The 18,376-nt window shown below is 36.7% G+C and overlaps 1 protein-coding gene across 4 annotated transcripts in view; it reads left to right on the top strand.

Moving 5' to 3' along the window:
• Window positions 1-7,130, top strand: part of LOC107681251 (zinc finger and BTB domain-containing protein 44) — a 13,740-nt gene extending 6,610 nt beyond the window's left edge. For 3 of the 4 annotated variants that reach the window (XM_016477495.1, XM_016477493.1, XM_016477494.1), the window contains exons 4-6: window positions 787-938; window positions 1,983-2,283; window positions 4,937-7,130. In XM_016477495.1, coding sequence (XP_016332981.1) covers window positions 787-938; window positions 1,983-2,283; window positions 4,937-5,279 — 796 coding nt within the window. In that variant the 3' untranslated portion in view covers window positions 5,280-7,130. The remainder of the gene's footprint in view (window positions 1-786; window positions 939-1,982; window positions 2,284-4,936) is intronic. The other variant, XM_016477496.1, reaches the window with a different exon arrangement.
• The last annotated feature ends 11,246 nt before the right edge of the window (window positions 7,131-18,376 follow it).

The following is an 18,376-nucleotide window of genomic DNA, read 5'->3' as shown; positions in this document are numbered from 1 at the left end:
GGCGCGATGCAACGCAACGCGTAAAAAGACAGTAAAAGTCATTATAATCCGTAATTATGTCCCCACTGGATGCTACAAATGAACTACAAAAAAAACGACCCATTATCGTTTATAATGGGTTTTATCTCGTCCACGCCGGGACACAGCATCACAGTATGGTAAGGGGCGTAACATTTCCGTTACACGCTTGAGGTATTCGGCCAATCACAACGCACTGGATAGCTGGCCAATCAGAGCACACCTCGCTTTTCAGAACGATGAGCTTTGTAAAAATCGAAGCGTTTCAGAAAGGCGGGGCATAGAGGAGAAACAATAATGTACAGTATGTGGAAAATAATGTGTTTTTTGAACCTTAAACCGCATAAACATTTCATTACACCAAATACACAAAATAATGTTCTTTTAAGCAACATCATATGACCCCTTTAAAATTAAGTTTGTTTCTAACCAAACCGTATCGTATACCCACAGAACACTTGGAATATTCGGCACATGTCTCATGTGACCACTCTGTGATACTTTTGTGTCTTTTTTAAAAGCTTGATGTTGATCACCATATACTGGCATTAGATGGAAAAGCATGCGCGGGACTTTTTTTAAATTTTTTTAAATCTCCTTTTGTGGTCTGAAAAAGAAAGAAGGGCATACGCATTAGAACAACACAAGGGTGAGTAATTGATGAATTAATTTTCATTTTTTAGTAAACTATCCCTTTAATGACTACTAAGACTCTGTGTGCAGTTGGCTCATCTAATTTAGTCTCTTATCCTGTCACTCTTTCTCCAGGCTGGAGAATGTCCAGTACCCATACCACCTGTACATTAGCCCTTCCATTCGCCCAGGACTCAACAGTCCTGAACGGCCCTTCCAGTGCCCTACATGTGGCGTCCGCTTCACTCGAATACAGAATCTCAAGCAGCACATGCTCATCCACTCTGGTGAGAGAACCTCTGCTATTACTGGACTCGACATTGACAGAGGCATTGCATGTGAAAAGAAAGAGAACTTTTTTACATTTTGCTTTTTTAAAGGGGACTCTTAGGTCTGGGCAATAAACAATATCATATTGAGTCTGCAATAAAATAGATTTTTATAATGATAAGCTCTGGACATTTTAAGCCTATGGATTAATCTAACAGTCTGTCACACTGCAGAAATAAACAACAGCAAATCAGTGCATGCCACTGATATCACAGATTTTATCATCTGCCATCATAGATCATCAGTATCATACATACAACCAAGGTATTTTTTCATCTATGTTTCAATTAATGGTGAATGAATATCGTGATAAATATTGATGTCGTATGAAAGAATATTTTTGGCCATATCGCCCAGCCCTACTTAAGAGTAAAAACACTACATGACCTAATAAGATTATAGTGACTATAATATAGTGTTTGCAGTCCTTTGTGGATAACTTCTGTCTATGAGCATTTTGCTAATACTTCAGCTACTAAAACTTTATTGTTGAGTTGAAATGTTTTAGGATAGCTGACTTAAGCTTTCACACTAGAACATGGAAAAGCTTAATATCGGGCCCTGTATTACATAAACGTCTTGTTTGGAGAAGAAGACAACATGATTCACCCTAATCTCTTTGTTAGTTTATACAGAGATGGCGTTTTGTTTGCGGTTGAATGTCCAAACAGAACTCCTCATTACAGCGATTAGTTATGGACTGGTGAAAGCGATTGTATGCAATTGGTTTAGATGTGGGTTAAATGAACAACATACCTAACTTGACATACATTGCTAGATTGAACCTTCACAATAAACATTATTTGCATGAGCAGAATGATGTGTTTGGTTATTTTGTCATTTCTCATCAGCAGGTGTAGCTCAGTTAGCACAGAGCCTACTAAAACAAAGACACATTCTTGTTACGTTCCTTTCAGTCTCATTCAACTTCAGTATTTGATAATTATGTCCTGTTTTCTGATATAGGAGACTATAATTTTTTTTACATCTTTCTACTATAGGTATTAAGCCATTCCAGTGTGACCGCTGCGGGAAAAAGTTTACGCGGGCTTACTCTCTGAAGATGCACCGGCTGAAGCACGAAGGTAAACGCTGTTTCCGGTGCCAGATCTGTAGCGCCACTTTCACTTCCTTCGGTGAATATAAGCATCACATGAGGGTGTCTCGCCACATCATCCGCAAGCCTCGGATTTACGAGTGCAAAACGTGCGGCGCCATGTTTACCAACTCCGGCAATTTAATCGTACACCTGAGGAGTCTCAACCATGAGGCGTCAGAACTAGCAAACTACTTCCAGACCAGGTGAGGAAGAGCTGAACATTCTAAGAAAATATAGTACAAATTTAGTTTTGTACAGTCGGCCATTCATCCCATGTTGAGGTAGCAGATGCGTTTTTTGAATTGGGGGTAGAAATTATTTAACTGTATTGAAGAATATGTGTATTAGGTAAAATTGTAACATTTCACAATAAGGTTAAATTCGTTAACAATAGTTAACGCATTAGGTGTCATGACCTAACAATGAACAGTACTTTTACAGCACTGTTAATAATGATTAATGTTTAACTTACAAATAAATAATGCTCACCGAGTCTAAATTCATTTGATCAAAAACACAGTAAAATAGTAATATTGTGAAACATTATTACAATTTAAAAGAACTGTTTTCTATTTTAACGTAGTTGAAAATGAATCTATTTCTGTGATGGCGAAGCTGAATTTTCAGCAGCCATTACTTCAGTCTTCAGTGTCACATGATCCTTCAGAAATCATTTTTATTCTGATTTGGTGCTCAGGTAACATTTCGTATTGTCAAAATTGAAAAAAAAGTTGTGCTGCTTAATATTTTTGTGGAAACCGTGATGCATTTTTTCCCCAGTATTCTTTGATGAATAGAACGTTCAATTTATTAGTCATAAGACATTTTAACAACTTAAAAGTCTTTCATGTCACTTTTATGCATGCTTGCTGCATACACATATTAATTATTTGGCAAAATCTTACTGACCCGCAAACTTTTGAACAGTAGTGTACATTTTTTACATTTCAATTAATATAAAGTAATTCATGTATTATGAACATACATTAATTACCAATGAACAATAGTTTATAATTATTATAAATAATTTATAAATTAACATTAACCTAGATTAATCAGTTCTGGAATGATTGTTAGTTCATGATACCTAATGCATAAACTAATGTCAACCGATTGAACCTTTTTGCAGAGTATTCCTGGTAAAACATTGTGTATTTTCAAAGAGAGTTGTAGGTGATAGGTTTTTCTTGTTGAGATGTGATTGACAAAATGCATCCATCAGATGAAATGTCTTTCCTGCTTAGTTTTAACAGGTTTAACGCAATCAGGGTAACACCCAGTTGCATTGTACTGCATTTGGCAGAACGTTACTCGATGAATAGAGCTTTCAGGAAATCACTGAAATCTCCTCTATTGACTGTCTCGATTAGTATTATGAAAAGTACAATGTTTATTTGTTTCTGACTAGCTTTAACACATGGGCATACACACCCTTCAGATTCCCTTTTATTCTATTCTTAAACTGGCACGTGTATCCTCCTAAATGTGTTCTCCAGAGAAAACCAACTAAGCGACTTTCATTTGAAAACAAGTATTTTCTAAATGGAATAATCATGGCTTTGATTCCATTTTGGAAGTAGCGAGAGTTGGACTGTGTATTAGGAAAAGAGGCACTGAGATGTAAACATTTGGAGCGAGCAGGGAAATCAATCCTACGTCAGCTAATTACTGCTGAATAGGTTTTTAAAATGAAGTTCTCAAAAAAGCTCAGTGGAATCATTGTCTGTATTTCAGAGGAGACTCTTCTGAGGTAACCTTCATGATGGTAGCCCTTCATTAAAGCAGAGGGAAGGGAGTCAGGTGCTTTTATGCATTGAGTTCCTGCTACACGTAGACTCCCTTACTTCATCCAACCATTTATTTGATTTAAGCCCTCTCTCTTAGGATCTGTGTTCTATTCATCTTTGTCAGGCACAAATAAACAGTGTCTATGCAAGTTACAGTGCTGAGGCAATAGTTTGACTCTGGCATGTGCTTATTAAGAGAGGGAGTAGTCATGTAGTGTATCCCGATAAAGTTTTATGTGTTGTGATTGCAAGAAACAGCCAGCATTACGGCCATCGTTTTCAAAGTGCTTTACTTTCAGGGAGTTAATTTCTAAGTAAAATTTTAAGAGGTGCAGAAATGCACAAATTGGAAAGTGCTAACTGGGTTAATTAGATGTCTCACATTTTTTTTAATATATTTTAAATTATTGTTTGTAATAAAAAATGAATGCCTGTCAAAGTTTTGCTTTGTGCAAGAGTGCAACGACTTGCTGTGAAAAAAATAGGAAATGATGTCATTAGTATCTAAGTCCTATTCATGGATTAAACCATCAGTGTTTGAACTGTGATTGCTTGCTATATCATTTTTTCTGCCAAGCCACAATCCTCAATCTAGTTTTGAATTTTGACTTTTGTTTAGATAGCTGCAGTGTTTTGCCAGAGGACATTTTGCCAAAATGTATTGTTAGACTTGAACATGCTTGGACTGGCTGTCCGTAAAAACAATCCAAAGAATCTTAGACTCATATACCAAGCTTGAAACACAATCTTGGATGAATGATAAAAACTTATTTTTTTGACAAATAACTTTGTTTTGACCTTGCGTCTGAGTGGTTTGACATCCTCAGATTGTGGCTTCACAGAGGAGACTGAAAGCAATAACTTTTATTTCAACCTACTTTTGTGTTTTAGTCCCATTAAGCAAGTATTTTTCATGAAAAAGTTTGAGCTTATAGTGCTTAGAAACCAATGAAGGTACTACGATTCTAAAAGACGGTTGTAAAGATCATTAAACTTGTCGGTTTTACCTTAAGTTGAGTTAGTTTATGACTTTCTGAACATTGGCCCTTCTCTCCCTTTTTTGCCCTAGTGAGTTCCTCCTCCCAGACTACCTGAATCACATGCAAGAGGAAGAGGGGCTGGGACACTTTGAGATGAGTGAGCAGACCTTTGAAGCTTCTTCCTCCTCTTCCTCGGTCCAAACACCAGTTATCTCTCAAGTTTCCTCTACCATGAACTATGACAACCACACTTCTGCACCTCCTTCCCAAACTCCAAACCCCAGGTCAAGGAACCGAGGGGAGGCCGCACAAGGGGACCACCTGAAGTCCACCGCTGCTGTTACCTCTCTGCAAGACCCAGAGGAAGACGAGGGAGAGAAGGAGAGAGGTGGAAGAAAGAAGAAGAGACTAGTGTCAATTACAATTGAGTGAAAACGTTCCATAAGTGTAAACATGTATAATAACAGTCAGTGTCCTGTTGCACATTCAATACTTCTGTTGTCGACGGTTTATTATACTCTCAGAAAAAAAGGTACCAAAGCTGCCATTGGGGTGGTACCATTGAAAAAGGTACACCTTTGTACCTTATTTATCCGTAAAGAGCACATATTAGTATCTTTAAAGTATTAGTACCTACAATGTATATATTAGTACCTAAATGGTACATTTTAGTACCTTCTGAAAGGGTACCACCGCAGTGACAACTTTTGTTCTTTTGTTCTGAGAGTGTATGTTTTAACAGCTTATAAACTTGGTGTAATGCCTTTTAATTTGTGTAGGTTACTTTAAATGATTGTAAAATCACATTTGATTTGGATTTACATATAAATCTATCTGAAAGAGTGATCATGGTTCTAAATTTAAAAAAAGAAAAAGAAAACATGAAATAAAAAGTGACTTTTTATTAGTAACCCATTAATATCTGTGACTATAATGAATTTGTTCCATGGAAGCACATTTCTTTAAATTTAATTATATTTTTATTCATAATTAATAATATACCATTTTTTAACCGCTTTGCGGCGGTCTGTCAAAAAGAATCAAATTGTATACCTTTTTTTTGCATTATGTTCAGCTATGACTGATTTTTCTTTTTATTATGCGACTTCCTTTTCTCCCATTTCATGTCTGCACCCTAACTATCGCAAACTGCCCCTTCCGACTATAAACAAACCTGTTACAAACTGGGAAGCTTCAATCCTCTGAGGACCGTTCCAAAAAAATGTGAAAGACTGGGAAACAAAACAACCATGAAACCCTGATAATGGGTGGTTGTGCATTGACTGACTAATCTAATGTGCTTTAGTGTGTTGTTTTGAATGCGTGTATATGTGAAGAGTAGCCCTGTTTTCCTAGCCCTCTTTTCTGCTGTATGTGTAATGCTGCTAAATTTTGTAAACTGTGCCTCTTGCCCAGCTCTCCGAACCAATTCGATCTAAAGAGCTGTATGTGAATTCTTTGGGTTTAACATTCTTCTTTTGATTGTGACATATGGAAGAATTGTCAAATGGGTCAAGTTTTAATAGTGGAAGGAAGGTGATATTTCCATAGCCTTTCCCATTTTATTGCTGTTGGAATTATACTATGGAATTTTCTCCCAAAGCTTGATGCCATAGTTGTATGTGCCTAATATTCTCCCAAACAAAGTTTATGAACACCTTGTGACTATGGCATGAGCCTTGATCGAAGATGTAACTTGATTGCGACTTTGGAATATGTAGCATTTGTTTTGTTCGGTAGTCGTAACGATCGCGTATCTTCGCTTCCTTCGTGTGATATTGCACCTGGCAATCAGTCAGTCTCGAAGCTGCTCCATTCCAATATGATTCTGTAGGGAACAAAAAGTTTTAATAAGCGTTGTGCAATATTGTTTCGGATGATTCACGTGGTCCAAAATTAAAACCTTTTATACTGCAGTGGACAATGAGCTGAATGACTGAAGATAATGAAATACAGGAAGGGGGCTAGTCGAGGGAAAAGGCTAAAGCATGTGCCCTGCGATAAACCATTCATATGAATTGTTAGTGTACAAACAGTGAAAGAAATCACATTGTGTTACAAAAACTAGGTCGCAATATCTTTCTCTGATGTCATTTCCCTTGAGACGGTCTCCCGCTTATCTCACTCTCTCCATTTTTGCGACCGCCAGCTGTAGCTCAAACTCAATTACTTCATAGTCTGAGAGTTTGTAGTGACGCATTTATCCATAAGACAATATTGGCTGTCTGTCCCAGATTGCTCTTTGTGCTACTTGCATGTTATCCGTGCAAAAAGAAATATGGGGGGGAAAAAATCAAGATAGCATGGGTTGATTCGTTTGTTGGATGTTGTTTCAGATATGTGCAACTACCATTTTGTATACAATATTCAATCCTTGGTGTTCAGTTGTTTGAGCAGAAAGAAAACGCGACATTTCTGTAGTCATAATGCTTTTTTCCAAATTCTGTATAAATGACAGTTACCTTAAAAAGTGTCAATTTGTACATTTGTAATATCAATGTGAGTGTGTAGTTATTTAACTTGAGCCTCGTAGTGTTCGCTTTTGTGACCATGTCTTATTGATATATATATATATATATATATATACTCTATATTCTTTTTTTAAAGCCTATAGTTTTAGTCGTATCTTGTGCCTTTGGATATTGGATCTGTATTGTATTTTTATTGGCATAAACATGCATTGATATGAATTCATAATGTTTTGTAGACAGAATGCTGGTAGACTTCAAATGTAGCTTGAAACTAAAAATATTTTTGAAGCGCTATTCGACAAATGGTTTAAACTGTATGTTTTGTGTTTATTTTCATAAAGACAAATGTATTAGTCGTTTTGTATCTCTTCAGTGGTTCTTATCATCCGTTTCTGTGCCAATTCAGATTTATTGAATGATGTTTTGTAAAAACATTACGTACATTAAGATTTGCAGTAAATGGTTACAGCCTAACACTCCAAGTCTGCTTAAATTCATTGCTTCCATTCTTATTGCTAAATACTCATTCTGGTTTATGTATTTGCCATACAATATTCCAAAATATATATACACTAATGTTCAATTTTTTTTAAAGAAATTAATACTCTTACTCCGCAAGAATGCTGTTCTTTTTAAACCGTCTATTACTTAATCAACCCTGAAAAAAAATGTATCAAGGCTTTCCAAAAATATATTAATAATAATATTCTATATTGATAATAGGATATTTGATTTCTAAAGGTGACACTGAAGACTGGAGTAACAGCTTTGCCATCACAGGAATACACTTAAAAATATTAATTCTATATTTGATTAAATATATATTAAAATAGAATAGTTACTTCAGTTTGTAATTATATTTCATTGCTGTTTTACTCAATTTTGGCAGCCTCGGTGAGCATTAGAGTCTAAAAATTCAAAAATCTTAACAAACCTGTAGTGTATGTGTGCATATGACTTTTATGTATGACTTTTGAACTGCAGCGTATGTGTGCATATACTATCATTCAACTAGGTAAATAAAGTTCAGAATAAATCTGGGGCCCCATTTAAAAAAACACATATTTGATCTTAGAGTGTGCGTATGCTAAAATCCATGTCAACATTCAGATTTATAAAAACTCCATTCTCAAGTCAACGATTTGGATGTGCTCTTTTATGTAATAATTACATTAATTAGGGGGCGTTTACAATGCAGAGATTTAAAACTTTTTATAAATGAGGCCCTAGGTTCCTCTATGCAGGTATGTGTATGTATATGACCATGTTCATAAACTGCTGAAAAGTTTTTGCACTGCATATAACATCTCACTTGACATTTTGTGTGAATATACCAGGGGTTTCTATCAGAAAAAAAAACTGGTGTGTGAAAGGACAGTAATAAGGAAATTCTTGGCAAACAGGTGCACAAACACATGCTAAAAGAAACAATGAGAGGCTTTTAATTTTGCCTTGGCATTCTAGATGAGGTTTTTATGACACGTCACAGTATTTGCAGAGTCCAAGCACCTGCTTGTGATTTGGTGTCCTCCGGCTGCGTGACCCACATCAACCCTGGAGGGGTGGTTAAAGAAAGCCCTAAAAGTGGGTCAAGTCAGATAACGTTCACAAAATGAAGGTTTTTGATTCATCGTGACTGAACTACTATCTTAAAATGTCAAAAACTGGTCCAGAATCTATTTTATAATGATGTCCGTGACATTGATAATGACCACTTTTAGTTTTCCACTGCTGTTGGCCACATCAGTGCTTCAGGCAACATGACCTAGTATCACTTTAATTTACTGTGAAAGATATCAATGGTTCTACCGGGCATAAATCTAAGGGCATGTCTTGTGCCAAACCTTTTGCCTTCTACACCTGCAAACATTAGTCAAATGGAGTTATATAACAACCACCTTTTGTCTAGCTTTTATCTATTTTGTGGTGCTGGATTAGAGTTCTTCAATATGGCCCCACAATCCTTTTTATTCTATACCAAAGCATATCAATATTGAATACAGACTACTATGCTTCTGTGTAAACTTTGTTCAAGTTATGAAAAGGAGCATAAAATGTATCATTTCATTCCCTACAATTCGATTTTCAATGTCCTTACATTCGAATGACTTCACATATGTTTTCCTGTGTTCTTGAACTTGAGTTACACATGGCATTTCTGTATAAACCCAATCTTGCATTATACATGGCAGCTACTCTTCAAATTGCTTTCCTTAATGTTTCCTTAAGCGCTGTGGGTTGGATAAAAAAAAATACAAGATACGTTTATTATGATTTATTTTAAGCAGAACTAGTTGAGTCCTAAAGTGATTTCAGACATTTTACTCATTTCCGGCACTTTGGTCATTTCAACAATACTACTTCCAAAATCCTGCATAAGCAAGGGGACATTCCTGATCGGCTGAAAAACCACAGGCTGCTCTAATGACTCTTTTTTTGCTGCTGTCTTGTAATTTCTCAAGATGATCATCTGCCAGGTAGGGACATTTTATATGTGGTATTTTCAAAAAAACAGCTTACAGCACCTTTATGTCTTCATCGCTAATGACATTTCAAATGTGTTTCGAGTAAAGAGGACTGAAAAGAATTTCCTCCACGCTGGTCAGTCTTCACAAGGAGAGCTCCACCGTCACCACTGTTATGTAATGGTCAAACCGAAGAGAGTAATTGGAAAGTGTTTCAATATGGTTCTTGTTCCAGTGATTGCTATTTCAAATAATGCCTCTTTTTTTATAAACTCCTTGATCAATTCACTTCTCTTCTTTGCCAACGCCACTTAGTCAAGTAGAAAGGTTCCAGCAATGGTGAAATCATATTTATCAAACAGGATCCCAAAAAAACAAAATAGATATATGCGAAATGTTCTCCAGATGCAGAGGTTGTCTAAATATGATATAAAAGCATCTGAGATGCAGAGTGCTTGCTCTTTATAACATTCATCACATAATGTATAAACATGGGTCCAAATAGCATCATTTATTTCTCTTCTGATGATGCTCCATTTTGACATCTGGCACTGATTTGATTTACACAGCAGATTTGTCATAAACCATTGACCAAGACCATTAGCAAATACCATTAGTCTTTCAGATTCAGAAATTAAATGCCTCGGTGACTTTGATTTACCACCAGAGGTTGTATTTATTTACTACAAATATAATGTTTCTTTTGGGAACAAGTAAGCATATACTGACTAAGCTTAACCCAAAATGAAGATTGTAACATGGTACGCTCCCATTTCTCTCTCTCTCTCTGCCACATTCATTCTACGATCATATCTCTATCTGGAGGTGATTATGCCAGTGTCCACCTGTGCTGGATTAGGCTGCATAGTTACTGTTCTTGTTATGTCAAAACAACAAGAAAGCCACAAATTGTGCAGTAAATTTATTGAAACAGATTCCAAAACATGAGTTTAGGTCAAAGGATCATAAAAGAGATTTGCCCCTGAAATTTTGTGTGTTACTTTAGTTAGACACTGAAATTTGCCAGTAACTGCTTGCATAACTGAAAATGGAGAGAAACCAAGGTCAAGTTATGTTTATCCAAAATGTTTGACATAAATGTTTTAGCTTGATTTGTCAAAACAAGCACTCTTCTTGTAACATATTGAATGTGGTGCGATGGAAACCTTTATATTTGTTTAACAACTTCTAGTGGCAGAGAAAGGAAAAATTTATGGAAGAATGAAAGGAGGAAAACTGACTTTGCAAATGATAAATTGTTCGAAAAGCAAAATACAAGTCTGTCAACAGATTATATAATTACATCTGATGTGAATGAACAATTTCGTAGCTGACTACTGTTGCTTATGGAAGGTAGATTCAGCGAATTTTTATAAAATTGATAAAATAGTTCAAATAAAAAGCAGAATAAGCATTTCATTATTAAAGTAGTATGTGTCAAACTTAAAAAAAAAAATTAAAAAATAAAATAAAATTGACTTATTTGATTTTTTTCTATTTCATATGCGCAGAAAATGCATCAGCCCTGTTTAATTAAAATAAAATGCAGTTGATGATTTGACATCTACACTACAATTTAAATGTAGTTTAATTTTCTCTTTTATTTAAAGTTGCCCTGTATGTAAAGTCTTTTTTTTTTTTTCAATTAATCAGTTGGTGGGGCTCATGTTTGAAAGTTTGGTATTGTTCTATTGTGTTAAACTTTCCTGGTTGCAGTTGCTCTTGACATCAACACTGACACTAGCAAAAACTTCTGTCGATGCCAAATCAAGGAGGAAACGGATGTTACACTGCACAACGCCATTGTTCGCCGGTTAAACAAAGTGTACAAATTCAAACATGTTTTATTAGTTTTACTTTTCAAGTCAAATTCAATACTGACCATTGAAACGTACTAGAGTGAAAGTAAAACTAACCACACTGTCAGGGAAAAGAATGCAATGCTTTTGACTTCACTGCCATATACAACAAATCAACCTTCAAGACCAGGCAGGCTGCAGCATTTCAAGAAGCCAGTAAGTTGATATAACTCCTCAGGTGCAATTATGAATGGGGTGTTATACCAACAGATTGTGTAATGAAAGGTACATCATGACAGAGCACACAGAGCACTGTTTAGCTGTTTCTCTCCAATATGTCTGTTGAAAGTTGAAGTTTTTAAGAAAAATCCCTTTTCTTTTGATGATTAACACATCTATACTGGATGACCCATAATAACAATGGCAGCTAATATTAAACACATTAAGTGACAGAGAAATGTTTGATTTTCTTTTCTCACTTTTTGCATGATATGAAATTAACATTCCAGGTATCTGGCGAACAGAGATAACGTTTACTCTGACTCATTTTTCATTCTGAGCACAAGCATGTTTTTGCCTCAACAGAACAGTTTCTTGGCACGTTACTGAACTGTAATATACACTCAGACATACTGTCATCTGATGTTTGGTGCTGTTGCCTAGGAAACAGTCCACGTAGCTCTGCTTTGGAGCGAGTGGAAAGAGTCTGGAAGCAGGAGTTCACCTCCTTCATGTCACTGAAGCAGCAGCCCACAGATGAAATGATGAAGAGCACTACCTGTCACAAATGATGATCTAATTCTGTTGTCATTCAGATAAACTGACTTAATCCTACATAGATGTGCCAAACTCAAACTGACACACAAGTTCAAAACTTGCTTTTAGACATACCGCTGCTCAGGTTTTTAGAGATGTCATTCAGGAACAAGCCCAAACGTTAGTATAAACAATATTTGCCTTCTGGAATTTCTCTTTGATACTACCTTTTCTGTTATCCTTCTTACTTTGTGCCAATGTACAGTAGTAGTGCAAATTTCCTTTGCTAAGTGAAGCAAGTGTTATCAAATTAATGGTCAAGTTTGTAATCTCTTTCAACGTGGCACCAACCAGATCTGCAAAACACGACTGTTTTCAAACACTCTCCCGGTCTGCCACTGCTTGGACAAACAAGTAACCTCACATGATTGGTTGATTAAATATTATGATGTTGCTCAGATTGCATTTCCATTCGGTGCCACAAATAGCACAGAAATTACACGTCACCTTAAAGTTTTTTTTATTTTTATTTCTTTGCGTTCCATTATTTCATGAGAATGTGTCCAGTTTTTTTATTGCAGTTTTCCATTGCATGTTGGAAAGCAGATGGAAAACTCAATCTAATGCAAATGACAAAGTTTCAAACATAACACGATAAGAGTGATATTTTCCAGAAGTGTAGAATGTCAGTAAATTGGGAGTGTAGTAGATGGGGAAAAAAGATAAGTTCAGCGTCCATGTGACAGTAGCGCGCGCACACACACACACACACACACACACACACACACACAAATAGCGGTGGTGAAAAAACCAACAACATGTTTATTAGATTACAAATTACTTGCTTCTTGTGTCAGACCAAGGCTGCATCTCATTACTAGATTTACTTGATATTAGTGCTGCGGTAAACAATATAGATCATGACATACTCATAGAACGATTACAAAACTATATGGGTATTCAAGGACAGGTTTTACGATGGTTTAGATCCTACCTGTCTGACCATAACCACTTTGTTTATTTAAACAGGGAATCATCTTAATTAACACCAGTAAAGTATGGAGTGCCACAAGCATCTGTCTTAGGCCCTCTGCTATTTTTATAATATACGTGTTGCCCCTTGCTAATATTATCAAAAAAAATATGGGATTAGTTTGCATTGTTATGCTGCTGATACTCACCATTATATTTCAGCATCACCAGATGAAACTTCTAAATTATCTAATCTATAACAGTGTGTTAAATATGTAAAAGATTGGATGACCAATAATTTTCTCCAATTAAATTTGGGTAAGACAGTGATATTACCTATTGGGCCAAAAACAGTACCCAGAAACTCCAACATGCAACTGGTCCTTACTAGGTCAATAACATATGATCATATTACCCAATTTTACAATCTCTACACTGGCTACCTATTAAGTTCTGTATCAGTTACAAAATATTGCTACTTACTTATAAGGCACTAAATGGTTTAGTACCTAGGAGTACGTAGGTTTGGGGTTCAGACATACTCTATCTGTTTAAATCTAGATTGAAGACACATCTCTTTAACCAAGCATTCACTTAATGCATCTCATAACCCTGGACTCCAGTTATATCTGATCAAATGCACATTATCATTCTTTGCTTGAATTTGCTTGAACAGCAGCTATGCTAATTTTTCTCTATCTGCTTTTCTCTTTCTACCATAAGATGGGTATCTATGGTATGGAATTAATGGGATATTAATGGAATAATATGGAATATATGAAATTAAACATGAAATTTCTAAGTAGAAAAACTGAAATCTTATATTCTTGTAAAACATACTCCAATAAACTTGTTTACAACTTTGGAAAATAGTTTTTTTTTACAGTGTAGATACAAAGCAGCTAATGTTACCATACAGAAGTATTTCAAAATGTTTACAGTTAAAAGTGCCCATCTGGTGCATGCTGTTTGATCATTTCTTATGAGGTCATGATTTTATGAGAAGAGCTTAATGAAACAATGCTCCCAAAGCCCGATTTCCTAAGAGATTCAAAAACTGATTTATTTTCCGCATTACTCTGTCTCTACACAATGTCCAGAACGAGTTTTAAAGCTCCTGTAGTAGTAATAAAGTAAATTTGAAGAATAGCCTGTGCATTAACAGTTCCAGCACGTATGCTGAGTCATTTTAATAAGAGCTGATATTTTTCTATTCTCTGTGATCCAGTGGGTTTGACGCAAACCGGGAACCTCTCCTCCCTTCCAAGGATATGTTTGTTATCACGGCAGCCAAATGCAGATCTGAGACAGTTGGAGGAGAATTCTTCATCATTTCACAACAACAAGGAGACAGCAAGTACTCTTTGACATTTCTCACCAATGAGAAATGAGTCCCACCAGACAGAAATATGCCATTCACTAAACTAAGTCATGGTTGATATTCTGAAGATGTGGTGTCACAATTCAGATCGTTTGTGGTAAAATCTCGAATTCTATGTGAAAAAATAAACTAATAAATGATCCTCTCAAAAACAGTCTCAGTCCTGCTTTCCACTATTGCCCTGTGATAACCATCACTGGCCCGAAGTGTCTGGAGCAAAACCCAACAAAATCACGCTATGAAGTGAATCAGCCTGGCCCTCAAAAAAGACACAGAAACAGTGTCTAGCTAAGTGCGGTCCTTCCCATCATAAATAAGAAAAACGTTTGAGGAGAAAGAAAGGCCTCACTAAAGCCATCAGGAGGAACGACTGAGGACACTAGCATGTGTTCACTTCCTCCCCAGTTGCCTAAAGCCATGGTGATTGCTTTCACAGACAGCAGAGCCCAGGCATAGTCCACCCACCGACTGTCTGACGTTTATATAAGCTTAGCTGTGGGAGGAAACCCCCGTTTTACACTCACAAGCACAAGGTGGAACGTTTCAGGATACAGAACAATGGAGTAGAAGAGAAGTTAAATACAATTGTATGTGCAAAATGACAGAAAGGAATCAATTACCAGCATCAGTCACAGCAGCATCTTCCATTTCCACCTAAAACGTTTTCTCTAAATACACATCTTGCTTATTATGAGATTTCCAGATGAAGGAAAACTCCACAGAGTCGCTCTGTCTAAAGGTCTGGATGATAAAATGAGTGTTTTAACATTCTAAGACCCACTGTGGCAAAACTGCAACACTTGTTTATACTGTATTTAGCAATTACACAGTACCTGTTCTTCACATTAAATATGAGCTGAAATTACATATAACAGCAGCTCTCACTATGAAATGTTTCATAGCAACCAGTTTGGCAGGAAAATATTTGCCTATACTGTGCCTAATGATACCATTGCTGCCTATTTTGTGTAAATATTAAATTAAAAATATATAATACTGTATTTTAAACATGGCAGAAATGAAACGGTGGACTTTTTAACCACCAACTTTAATGCTATATAACAGAGTGCATTTAGTAAACTGTAGCTAAATATTCCAAATAATTTTTTTATTGTAGTCTAATGAAACTTTGACTGAACATACTTAAAAACATAGTAAAGTTTCAGCCTTCTAGCGTACCAGGAAGGGTTTATAGAGGTCAAGACAACTGTACTTCAGGCCCCTAAATATGCATTTTCAGATATTTTACAGGCAGGTCATTGAGGTTTAGGAATATTGCAGGAAAAAGGTGTTCACTTGCTGGCTTCTTGTATGGTTAATTATAACAGTGGTAAAACATTCGCAACCTTTAAAACCCAGCATTACAAATTTCCAATACTTAACTTCACCACAAAACAAAATATGCATAAACATCATGATTTTCATTACTCTAAAGAAGAAAAAAATATACATTTAAGGGGGGAAAGCAACACATTATCAATACCAGTGCTTGGCTCCCTGAGGATTAAATGGGAGGGAAAGATATTCACAAGTTGTCCTTTCACAATGCCTGAATACAGACACATAAACAGATGAAAAGAGATACTTATGAGTAAGATTTCTTAAAGATTGAAGAGATGAGGAATGTGCTACTGGATCTAACACACACAGACACGTTTATGCATGCTGGACAATGTTCTACTTAAATCGTTCACATCTGGACACCAATCCTCAATCACCCACACGGCCAGGCTCTGCAAATACAGTGGAGTAGAGTGAACTGTATCAAGAGAACAGTGAGTTCAGACGGTCTCCTTCAGCCAAAATATCATCCCTCTCTCTTACACACACATGCACGTAAACTGCCATGGATCTTTGTTTCTCATCACAGTACCATGTGTGGCTCTGCTTATGACAATAAAATAGATAAAAGGAACAAAACCGAGTCACAGAGAGGAAAAACAACAGTGAGAGAGGAAGAACGAGAGGAGAGCGATGAAAGAGAAGAGCATTGTTTTGTACAACTTGCAAAGAGATGACAAGATGATGGTTAAAAAAAACGTGTGGATTTAAACAAAAGCTTAAGACACTTTGTAACGCATGCAAGGCAGCAAGTTCTAATTCCTCCTCGTCTTCTGAAAACTGGCGCTGTGTCCATGAGCGAAGTTTGCTATGTTCTGCAATATGGTACACCTCTTTGCCCACACTTCCTTTTTTCCCCCAGGGTGTGCCGATGTTCTTTCATATTATGGTAAATAACGACTTGAAATAGCCATAAACATCTGTTTTCAGGAACCCTGTCCTCTCGGATTGACCATTTAGAGGTTTCAACATGTTGGCAAGTAAAGATGGTAAAATCATCAAGCGTTCTACACATGTCATATAAGATTAAATCTGCTCTGAGGAATGAAAGGAATGTTGTTAAACTCTAAACTGTACAGGTGCTTGGTTGACCAAGATAACTGCATCATAAAGCATCACATCATTAATTTTTTTTTTATGTTTTTAATGAGCAAAACACATTATATTAGCCCCCAGGGATGAGCCATCAATCCTTTCCATACTGTTATGCTAACTATTAGTGTGAAAATAAACCAATGAATTAAAACAGAACCATACGCAGAGAAAAGTAGTGAGAAAAAAAACACTGTTGGGATTAATGATGAAGTTATGATTATATTCATGCTGCTCCTTATACAGTCCACATGGCTGTCCCATCTGAACAGTGTCTGTAGTCTAAATATCCATAATTTAAGTGGATTATATTGTCAACACAACTGTCAGAAGAGTGTTTTTACAACCTAGCAGGACACAGATGGTTGCAGGAACAGTGACTCCTAGTGGTAACATGGACCATTACATATGTGTTGCACATATTCTGAGGTGTTACCAGAGCCGGTGTTGTGCCGAATTCTGCACCCCTGCCAGATTATGCACCCCCTCGTTGAAGTCACTACCTGATTGCCTAATCCCAACCCCACCCCTAATCCTAACCCCTCCCCCACACCTACTCCTAAACCCACCAATACTAGGGGGTGCATAATTTGGCAGGGTGCAAATTTCGGCACTACACCGGCGCCAGCTCAGCACTGATGAGGGGGCGGCTGAGGTGACGAAAGGGGGCGATGTCATAGCACAAAGTAAAAGTAAAAGCAAAAAAAAAAAAAACATAGGTGGCCCATTCACGTATTTGTCGGACCGTAAACTAGGGTGACCATACGTGCCATTTTTCCCGGACGCGTCCTTGCCAGGATTTGTTTTGGCTTTGTTTTCTTGCTTGCTGAAGGTAATGATCGAAAAGTAGCTTGACCAATAACATGCAGGCATTGTACATAATGGACCTATCATGGTGTGCGTGAGAAGGTGGGATTTACGGTCAAAGCGATGCAATTACGCGTACATAGGATGTGTGTTCGACTTAAAATCAGCGCGGCTCAGATCGATCAGTGTTTGACATCAAAGTACCTCGAGAGCATTTTGAAAGCATAAGGAACCGTCTGTATGGTATTTTGATGTCATACACCGATGTACACACGCAAACAAAGCCAAAACCTAGATATTTTAGGCAATATAGAAATCCTGGCCAGGACGCGTCCGGGAAAAATGGCACGTATGGTCACCCTACCGTAAACAATCCTGCCCGCTACTACTACAACTATTAGAATACAGGGTTCAGTGGAAGTGGAAGTGGTTTTTTTTTTTTTTT

The sequence above is a fragment of the Sinocyclocheilus anshuiensis genome, unplaced genomic scaffold (assembly GCF_001515605.1).
Source record: "Sinocyclocheilus anshuiensis isolate Anshui unplaced genomic scaffold, SAMN03320099.WGS_v1.1 scaffold1495, whole genome shotgun sequence".
In the NCBI taxonomy this organism is placed as follows: domain Eukaryota; kingdom Metazoa; phylum Chordata; class Actinopteri; order Cypriniformes; family Cyprinidae; genus Sinocyclocheilus; species Sinocyclocheilus anshuiensis.
The sequence above is the reverse complement of the archived record's forward strand: the minus strand, read 5'-3'. Positions and strand labels throughout refer to the sequence as shown.